This window comes from Panicum virgatum, chromosome 9N, assembly GCF_016808335.1.
Source record: "Panicum virgatum strain AP13 chromosome 9N, P.virgatum_v5, whole genome shotgun sequence".
NCBI lineage: Eukaryota > Viridiplantae > Streptophyta > Magnoliopsida > Poales > Poaceae > Panicum > Panicum virgatum.
This window is the reverse complement of record NC_053153.1, coordinates 78,669,843-78,680,448: the sequence shown is the minus strand read 5'-3', so window position 1 is coordinate 78,680,448 and position 10,606 is coordinate 78,669,843. Positions and strand designations below refer to the sequence as shown.

General features: G+C 50.0%; 1 protein-coding gene across 12 annotated transcripts; it reads left to right on the top strand.

Moving 5' to 3' along the window:
- The first annotated feature begins 3,464 nt into the window (after positions 1-3,464).
- Positions 3,465-10,146, top strand: LOC120690712 (protein ESMERALDA 1-like). Of its 12 annotated transcripts, none has more exons than XR_005681885.1 (10): positions 5,590-6,081; positions 6,189-6,393; positions 6,619-6,786; positions 7,173-7,250; positions 7,337-7,459; positions 7,558-7,593; positions 8,302-8,339; positions 8,415-8,491; positions 9,106-9,179; positions 9,856-10,146. XR_005681885.1 is itself a non-coding variant. In XM_039973480.1 (9 exons), the coding sequence occupies exons 2-9, from the start codon at positions 6,026-6,028 to the stop codon at positions 9,879-9,881; spliced, it is 729 nt and encodes a 242-aa protein (XP_039829414.1). In that variant the 5' UTR covers positions 5,587-5,811; positions 5,945-6,025; the 3' UTR covers positions 9,882-10,146. The 12 variants fall into 12 exon arrangements, 3 of the variants coding, with proteins under 3 accessions (XP_039829413.1, XP_039829412.1, XP_039829414.1); XR_005681886.1 differs by having other exon boundaries at positions 8,295-8,339; XR_005681883.1 differs by having other exon boundaries at positions 5,591-6,081; positions 8,089-8,339.
- The last annotated feature ends 460 nt before the right edge of the window (positions 10,147-10,606 follow it).

Genomic DNA, 10,606 nt, shown 5'->3' with positions numbered 1-10,606 from the left:
TTCTCCGCGGCCACTCGACTCGCCCTAAGGGGTGGGTAGAAGTTCTGTACTTTCGAATCAAGGCAGTACTCGGATTACCGGTTTCGACTACCTCCTACTCCCGGCATGCGGTTAGTACAATTCAAACTCGATCACAGGGCCAGGCAACGAACGGTCCTTAACCGACACAGGCGGGGCTAATCTTTCCCCGCCCGGTCTCCATTTTCTTTTCCTTATCCAACCTATTCCAATATTCCATATGCTCAAAATAACGAGATATCCTATATCTCGCGAGTGACCCGAAATCACTCGTCTTCTACCGAGTTCTATTAAGCATAGCATTTCTATCGTCCTCTACATACTAGTATAACTCGAGGAGACCTAGAGATCATGCAATTAGGGTTTCAAATAATTCCTGAACCTAATGCACAAGTAATAGAAACATAATATAGGTGTCATAGTTTGAAATAAACGGATGTGCACCGGGGCTTGCCTGCGGGCTGCTGCTCAGAGCTAGTGTCCACTGGGCCTTGGGCCGGGTCGTCACGAAACGCCTGCGGGGCTGGCTCCGTCTGCTCCTGCGGCTCCGCGATCACCTTGTATACGACTTCCTCGGTCGCGGATTCTATATGTATGCATATGAAACAATGAGTAAACGCCAACATGACTTTGCCATTAGATGATAAACATTAAACAACTTAACAATTTACATAAAAGGATGCAAGTATGGTGATAAATAACTTTAATCCTAGTGTTAGAAACAATTAGAGGCCAAATTATTAATTAGAGCATGATTTACTATAAAATAAAATATGACTAGCAAAGGTATTATTATTTGCCTCTTATAATTTGTATAAAAATTTACATGTAAAATAAATATTATTATACCTATACACATATTTAAGTTTCGTTACATATTATATTCATATACTAAACTAGGTCCTATGAGTATGAAAATTTTATGGTGGATCACTCATGTATAAAGTAAGCTACTGCAAAAATTTCATAATTTTTAGATTAACAGATCTATAGAAATTAATTAAGCAAGACTAAACACAATCTAAATTATTGCAGGGGTAAAAAATGTCATTTTTCCACTGTGGATATTTTTCCTCTATAGATCTTACTCTAACAAACCCAACAAAATTTATTTCATATTTTTCTCATTTTTCCTTGAATTTATATGGAATTTACAAGCTATAGCGGAAAATAAACACAAAATAAAAGAAAAACCTCCCCTTAACTCCCCCACTGACCAGTGGGCCCCACTGGTCAGTGGGACAAAACAGAGGAGGGGCGGCCCGGCCAGGCACGCCATGGCGCGCGGCGCAGCTCGCGGCGCAAGGGGGCGGCGAGGCCCGCGGCCGGCGGCGGTCGGCGGCGGCCCGCGCGGCGGCGCGGCAGCCGCAGCGCAGTGGGGCCCGCGCGCACGCGCCCTAGGCAGCGGCGAGGTCAGCGGCGGCGGCATGCCCTAGCGGCGGCGCGACACAGGGGAGGTGGCGGCGCGGCTTGTGCCGGCGGCAGTGGGGCCAGGCGGCGGCTGGGCGGCGCGGTGCGAGCAACAGTGAGCTCGGGTGGCCCTGGTGCGCGCGCAAGTGAGGCGGGGGGCGGCGCTAGCGTGGCGCGCGCCGTGCGGCGGCGGCGAGCGGGTCGGCCGGCGGCGGCAAGGCGTGGAACGAGCGTGGAAATCAAGCGAACGCGAGGGAACGGGGAGAGCATGAGCACCAGTGGCTCACCTAGGGTCGATTTGAGCCGTCAAGTGAAGAAATCGATGATCGGACGAGGGAGTTCAACGGCGACCAGAGCTCCAAGCGGCTTTAATGGCTGGCGGCCGGGGAACCTCCGATTTCCGGCGAAGCAGGGGTCGTGGCTAGGATTGGAGGGGTTGGGAAGGTCGCTAGAGAGGTGTAGGAGCTTCGGGTGAAATGGATTTGGAATTCGTGGAGCGGAGCTCGCGAATCGGGCCGGCGAGCATGAACTGCTCAGACGCTGTCCATGGTGAGCAGAGGAAGGAGAAGGAGAGCGAGGCGAGGCGCAGAGAGAAGTGAGGCAGGTGGCGAGCTCGGGAGAGGGGCGTGGTCGACTTGGCGACGCCACCGACGGCCGGGCACGCGGCGACGTTCCTCGACGGCCACGCAACGGCTTCGGGAGGCGTCGGCGCCATTACTGCGAACCGTGCGTCACCGGGAGAAACAGGTAGAAGGGAGGTGAGAGCATGACATGTGGGGTCCACATGTAAGCTCCAATTTGGCTAAACTTCCTTAATCTTTGGTGAATTCGTAATTTTGATTTGAATTTGAAAATCGGATTGTTACAGTCGAGGTACCGCAGATGCAAGCTCCGCCGGCGTGCGGGGGTGCACGACCGATCGTGCGGGGCGAGCGCCTTTGGCCGCGTCGAGATGTTGTGCGGGCGGGCTCCGTCAGCGGCACCAAGCTCGGCGCATGGCGAGCTCGGCCAGCTGTAGGGGAGTGCCGCTGGCCACGCGGGCAAGATTCGTGCGTGAGGGAAGCAGGCTGCGTGCCGGAGCTCACCGGCTGTGAGGCGCTGAAACACGCGAGCGAGCGCCTCCGACCGAGGACAAGCTCCACCGGCTTCAAGGAGCGTCGGCGGCTGCGCCGAGTCCGCCGCATGAGCGAGCTCCTCTGACGGTGCAGAGTGCTCCCCGCATGGTGAGTGATTACCAGCGGTGAGGAGATTCGGGTGTGGCCAACTTAGGCCCACCAAACTTTGGCCCGCGGGAGTTCAATGTAGGCTGCATAATCGGAGATGCAACTCGATTGCGTTCCCGGTTGTGCAAGCCGTATAAGGCCAAATGCAAAACCGGAACCTGACTAAGGGTGCTATTCAAACAAATCACCTGCATTATGGAATTGTAGCTAGGCCTTAGTGCAGCCTACCAACTATGGTCTTGTTCGGCTGGTCACATCTAGATAGATATGAGTTGAATGCCGATGGGCTTATCAACCCAGCAAGTTCGGCTGGCTGACGTAACGCCCCCTCCCCCCGCATATCCTCTCCACCGCCGTACTCTGTTGGCTGAGCCACCATTTGCCCAGAATTCAAATGTGCAAGCCGTGCACTATTGGTTGAAATCTGATATTGTACACATTCAGCCTATTTCAGGCAACAAGTGACCAGCCGAACAAATCCCATGCCCAAGTGCTCTCTGTACCAGTCACATTGGAGAGATGAGGGGAGAGAAAAAAGTGTAGCCAGATCCAGCGACTCATGCTAGCAGGCTCCACGAGCGAGATTTTTGTGCTGCCTAGGAGGTGGTGCGGATGAGAGAGAGAGGATCCCTAGGTCAATAAGATAGTTGTGGGTCCTATAAAACTTTGTAACAGGTGTCAACAGTAAGATTATTGGATAAGTTGTCTATTATCTCCACAACATCATTCTTGGGCTCATTCCCTTAAACCTGGATAGGGCCACGTCGATATATTTAAAAGCAGCCGTTGGATCAAATTTGGATGGTCAGAAAAAGCACCAGGGTAGCCATTCCACAGCATTCTAGATCCCTCCACCATCGTCGGTTTCAGAGAAAGCAAGCAACGTTTTTACTTGCTCCTTCGTCTCTTCCCCCTCCAAGACACCTTCACAATTGCTGTTGTTTCTTCCCATCCGAGCCACCATCACAATCGGAGCTCACAAGAAATCTCCTGTCAAACAGAAGGTGCGTAATTTTCTTCTCTGTTTTTCTTTTCTCTCTCTCTCCGATGCCTGCTTCTTGCTCCACCATGGCAGGACGCCGACTCCACGCGGCGCAGATTCCCGGCCCGCCTCCTCCAGCACGCCATACCGCTGCAGCATCCTCCCTTCGGCTATGACGCGGAACACGCCGAGGAGCTCGACAGCGGAGCGCGTGTAGGCGACCTCTCCACGCGGCGCAGATTCTCGGCAGATTCCCGTCCTTCCCTCCAGCACGCCATACCGCTGCAGCATTCTCCCTCCGGCTGTGACGCGGAACACGTCGAGGAGCTCGACAGCGGAGCGCGTGCAGGCGACCTCCATTCTTCGTCCTCGAGCTCAGTTTGAGCTGAGCCGAGCAGACCTGCTGTTGGCGCCGCGCCGGCCATCCTACATCACCTCCTCTCGATTCCTCGCGCGAGCGCCATCTCCAACCCCTCCTCCACCTTCACCAAACCCCGGTCACGCTCCTCCCCAGCCGAACCGCCCGGAATCGAAGCTGCACGACCGGCCGCCATGGAAGATCCGCCTGAAGCTCCAGCAGCGCGTCGAAGCTCCACCATGGATAAGTTGTCTATTATGGTATCTATAGCTGAGGTGGACATGCTTATTTCTATAGATGAAAGCCCGTTCCCACGGCGCACAAAGAAATTGGCCACGTCGGCGGTAAAATTTCGTGCCGTCGGATTTGTGATCTAACGGCTAGAAATCGGCCGGGGCCGCAGTTATTTTTCATTTAGGCCCTCGTATTTTTTGAAAATCAACCTGCAGTCCACGGTAAAAATATCTTCTCTTCTCTTTGTCTCGGAATTTACCAATTAAGCCCTCATTGTTTTTCGAAACCAACCCGCAGTCCGCGGTTAAAAAATCGCTCGCCCCTCTCCTCTTCCCGTTTCACGGTGGCAAAAAAAAAACTCTCTTCCTGCGCCCTCCTCCCTCCTCGCTCGGCGGCGCTGGCGGAGTCCACGGGGCCACGGCGGCAGCGGCCATGGCGCGTCCGCTGCTCCCTCTCCTTCTCCTCCGCCGCCCGCACGACTCCTCCACGCCGCGCCGTCCCCGTGGCTCGTCCCTATCCCTTTCTCCATCGCCGCCGCCTCCGCCGACGCCGCCGCCGCCTCGCGGGTCCGCCCCGGCGCAGATCCGCTTTTCCCTCGAGTGGATCCGGCGCGGGCGGCGGCCAACCGGTTCGAGCTCTGCGGCGAGCCCCTCCTCCTCCCTCGGCGGCGTCACCTTCCCCTTCGCGTCGGACATGCGGAGGCGGCCCTGCGGCGGCCGACCCACGGCGGAGCCATGGTGAGAGGGCGAGCGCGCGGCTGGATGTGCTCCTCCTCGGTCTCCTCGCTGTGCCGGCGGCCAAGCTCCGCCGCCCCCTCCTCCCTCCTCCCTCCTCCCTTCCGCTCTCATGGCGGCGGCCGGCGGCGCTGCTGCTGCTCCAGGTCGGGCGGGGCGGAGATGGTTCCGAGCGCGGCAGAGCGGGCCGGCGCGGTCTGCAAAGGCAGTCGTCGCCCTAGGGGTGGAGGCGGCGGCGGCCCGACGGAGGGAGGGGCCACCTGCCTCAACCGCTCTTGCCTGCGCCCGGCCCCTCCCTTGCAGCAGGTCTAGCGGCGGCGAGCCCCACCCGCCATGGCCTCCGACGCGCGGCTCGTACTGCCGCTCCCGCCCGTCTCTTCGGTCAGCCTCCTCCCAGAAGACGGCGAGGACGCGGCGTCGGCCACGGCCGCCCCCTGCTCCTTCGACTCTGGCTCCCCACATCCCGCCTTCCTGCTCCTCCGATTCCCGGCCATGGGGGCTGCCAGGCGCCAGATCCGGCCGCGGGAGGCTCGTGGGTTGCGAGGCCAGCACGGCTCCGGCCGCGTGCTGTAGCGGCGACGGCGGCCGCTGTTCAACCAGGCGCGTTCCTGGTGGCGGTCGACGGCGCGCCTCGCCGCGGGGCAAGCGTGACTCCAGCGGGCGCGTTGCGATTCGAGCCGCTGCGTCCGTTTGCTTGCGATGCGTCATTTTTTCCCAAAACATTCATATTCCGGTGACTTGCTCCAGGACATTGGATTTCTTGATGGGAGACGGTGGCAGCCAAGAACCGGGCCTCAGCCGCTTAGTGGATGGCTTGCCGCAGAAGCCTGCGCTGGGGTTCAATAGCTTCAGGTTTCCATTTTTGAGCTCCTTTCCCCCAACAAATCTTGTGTTCTTATGGCTGATTTCGTTTTGGATCTTGTGTGCTTACATGATCATCTTGCTGTAACTTGCATCTGTGTGTTCCTTTCACGGCCGGGAGAAGGGAGAAACTTGCCTGACCAGGTCTGCCAGGCATCGATCTGTCCAAACATGACATCACGCCTTTTCTCTTCTATTCTTGCTGATGTCTCCAGCAGCTGGTCTCTTGAATCGAGTTCTCCCCAAGTTGATTGAAGAAAGGTGGGTCGAAGCAAATGATGATTCCATTTTTGAAAAACTCTGCTATTTTGGGATATTGCTGAGTAATATTTACTTATATTGGCTTTGAATTTGTTTCTGAATTTCAGGCTCGTAAGGATATCACCTTTTGCAAATCAGCTGTCATTTGATGCCCCTCCAGCTGTTCGACGTCTCAGATGTCTAGCAAATTTTGAAGCCTTAAAATTTTCTAAACTAATCACAACTATATCTAACACCTTAGTTTCTCGAATGAGAGGAAAAAGTGCTGGAAACAATGGGAAATATGTAGCAGTGCATCTCCGCTTCGAAGAGGTTAGTTTTCTATCCAATATTTATTCTCATTTCGGTTGTGGACAACTAAACATCCCAAGGTTGTTGAATAACCACCAGATTTTTCAGAACTGCTAGGTCCCAGACCCCTGGTTTTCAGAAGTATAGCAACCAAAAAAAAATCACTTTCTGTTTGTTTTCCTCTTCTGTTGATATGCACGCAGTGATTAGACAGGATAGCCTCAGCAATTGATAGTTCCTTTTCAGGATATGGTTGCTTTCTCTTGTTGCATATTTGATGGAGGTGACAATGAGAAGAAGCAATTGGATGTAGCCAGAGAAAAAGGTTGGAGAGGAAAGTTTACAAGGCCAGGACGTGTAATAAGGCCTGGAGCAATTAGGATGAATGGGGAATGTCCACTGACACCGTTGAAGGTATGTCTGTATTTAAAAGATGATGTTTCTGCTTGGAAAGAAGCCTCAGGAATATATCTCTATGAAACATTTTTTGGAAACAATATTTTCCCCTTTGTTATGCCCCCATCATGTTCCCATGCAAACAATTTTAGAAATATACAACTATTCCCAACTCTGTAACCCCTGCTTTGCCAGGCATTTAATGTGTGTTGCCCAACTCCTATTGTTGTCACCTTTTGCCTCCTGCTGTACGTGCTGTCATACCTCTAAACTCAATAAGTTGTTACTTTGTCTATTCAAACCATGAAGACAATTGAGTTCCTAACCACTTCTGGATGGAGGCAAACTTTAGGTCTGGTTCAGTCTGTTTGGTATAGTATACTCAAGTTCCTTTCTCCTGGCAGATAACCATAGGCAGATGACCAATAATTGGCTAGACAGCACTGGAGGACTTTGTGCTGCATTTGATTTCACAACAAAGGGTAGTTTTCAAATCAGGCATGAAATTCCGCTGCAGGAACAAATTGTCTTTTGCAATTCATCTGATTATTAATGTTGTTTCTATCAGGGAGCTGTCAAAGGAGAGCTGTGTCGGTTGCAAGATCCGGAAGGAAAACCACCTGGTGTGATGGGATGGTGGCCTTCAAGATCAGATACATTTGTTGAAAATCATGACACAGGGTCAACTCAGGTATAATAATCCTGTCATCCATCTTTGGTCTGCACCAGCTTAGCCGTGTTAACATTTGCCAAGTATTCATGTGCTAATAGAAACGCTCACAATTTCAGGGTCATTGGCCTTTTCCATCTGATCATATTAGGAAGGTATATTGCCTCTTTCAATTCTTCGTTTTGACTACTGGACCCTAATAAAGAGAAAAAAAATTGAGTTACTGGCTCCGTCGCTGACAATTATAATTTCATAAAGTTTAGTTTCATATGTAACAACTTTCACAGGTTATAACACTTCTAAAATCTGATTTTTTTTAACCAACATAGTCACTCACCGAGTCATTTTTGTTTTAGACCGGCTTACTGTTATTTTTAGTAGTACTCCACTTGCTGATTGGTACATGTATAATCTGACGGTCTTTTAGGGATATGCATATATACTCACCCACCTTGGCATTTATTGTGATGAATAAATTGGTTCCATTTTCTAAATTTCCATCGTTCTGAATGCCTTAAAGATGCTCCTATACTAGCCTTGTGAAATAAAATGTGAACAATGTTCAATTATTTAGCATGTTTTTTTTTCCCTTGTTGCTTGTTACATGTCAGGTATAGTTCTTAACTAAATGGTGTGTATTTACATTCCAGGTTGCTGAAAGAGTGCTTATGAAAAACGGCAGCATTCCATTCTTTAATATGCTCTTTGCCTGAATTTTTATGGGTTGTTACTTAGAGTCCTATTTAGATACATGTGGGCTTTTCATCCGCTATGATCTGTTACGAGTCCTACTCACTGAATTAGAATGGGTTCCTGATGCAATGTGGGCTTTTTGTTCCTTTACAAATGCATGGAGATGCTAGGTTGCTATTTCAGAAAGGATCAACATTACCGTTTCGAGGTATGAATATATCCACCTATGTCAATCATGAACATTATGCTTCCTATTTGACTCTGTTCTCCTCTTGATTGTTAGGACTGAAGAGTTTGGCGGCGCGCAGTGGACGCCTTTTCGGATTTGCCTTGGTAGAATATACAAAGGAAAACAAAAAGGTATGCTGCACATCCAACCGCTAGCAAACCATTCCTGCCCATTCAGCCACACTTTCACACTTCCCACAACAAGCACAAGGTGATTAGTGCTTATGATTTTGCTTTTGCTGCTGGTTCGTTCGTTGTTTGTCGAACGACTTCATTGACTATCACCTGCGAGTGCTCTCACATTTACTTCAATGCATCTGCTCGCTGTCCGCTTAAATCACATACTAAGCCCGCAATTCACATTAGAACGCCCTCTTCCTCTTCTACACATGGAGACCCCTTCAGGTTAGAGTGCTTGGTTACTGATCCAAGGCTGCTCTTTTATCTTCTGTACAATGAACTGCTATATCCTCTCCTATTTACACAAGTTATTTCAACCCAAAGATTCACACACATGAATTAGTACTGGTATTCTACTTTTCTCACTAGCACTGCATTCCTCAACCAAATAACCTTCTCTGTATTTTAGGAATGAATTATAAAAGCTAAGCTGTACATTACAATTACCTATCCTGAGCATTTCTACTCGGAATAATAAACTCATATGCCAGAGACCACTTTATGTTTCAGTGAGTCTGTATGATTAAAAAAAAGAATGTTAGCACACTCCCTGATGCCTTCTACAGGTTTAAGATAAACCAAAACAAAGCGGCTATCATGCATGCAACCGCAGCTTCTACATTGGATTGTCAACGTCCAGGTAATGTGCTCACAAGATTTTCCTAATTCTACTGAATGTGTATATGCAGCAACGCCTTTTGCCCACAAATGTGGTGCCTCCTTAAGTATTAATCAGTCTACCATCCCCCAGCTCCTACGATGAGAAACCTGTAGATCCTGATTGTATGCTAAGCGGTGCCTTCCAAAAAACTGATGTGAACCTCTCCCGTCTGTAACAAGCACAGTATTGTGTACTGCTTTATTTGGACAGTCAATCCGCAGCCATCATGACAGACCGTTTATGGCCACTTATTGCTGAAACCGCACGAAAAAATCGTTTAAAACAACCACCAAAGCATGGAATCACCATTTATATCATTGTCTTAAACTCTCTCAAACCATGAAAGTTATACTCTTTTCCAATGCTCACGCGATAGGAAGCAACCTCTCCAGAACATTGTCAGTGCCCTATTGCTAACTCTGGCGCACTTTGTTTCCCTTTAATGAACGGCTTCTACTCATCTGCTGTAACTAACCGATGCACCTCATTCGTAAACATTTTTTAAAAAAGTTACCCTCCTAATCCACCTCTACATCAAAAAATTATTACAGATTGTACTGGTATGTTACCCAAGCAAATTAGTTTGGCTCCGTGCATATGCATAAATGCTGCCCAAACATCTTGTAGTCTAACTTCTTAAACATGCGTCATGCAGATATATCTACATCAATGTTATCCTAGCAACAAAGGCACTCAGCATCTACTGCCGTTATTTCTCCTGGTTCGCCCACGCAGCTACTTCGGCAACACACTTTGACAGCATGTACTTGGGTACCCAGTGATTATGTACAGTCAACGGCTCACTTTTTGCTCCCAAACAGAGTCCTTTGTTCGCCTTTCAGTTATGTACCCCTCCTATGTGAACAACCGCTTAATGATTGTACTGTAAATTATGGTTCCAGCCGAGGTTGTAATGCAGACTCTCCATGACATGTGTAGGCTCTAATGCTGAACTAAAATGCCTGCTGCGCCTTTCACAAAAGCATACCATCCTATGCCACTTTTACGCAAAAAAACTAAACAATTGAAACCATGTTTGCGCGCGATAGCGCGCGTCCGGCACTAGTAGAGACTATAGAGCAAACTTACCCAACCTTTACGGGAGCTCTAAGTTGCTACGCGCCACCATGTCAAAAAAAAAGAAAGAAATCTCCGGGCCGCGTCAGGAACAATTTCCCAACCAGATATGGCCCAAGGCCCAAGCATGGGTGCCAGCGTGATGCGACGCTGCGTGTATATTTTGATCCGCGACAGAAAGAAGATCAGTTGCTGCTCTAAAAAAATGGAACGAATATCAGTTGCCTAACGCCCTAACGGGACGAAAATGCAAACTTCACCTCCCCGATTGCATTTCAGTCACCTAAACACACAATCAATGTAATCAGGCCATCACATTACACACTCCA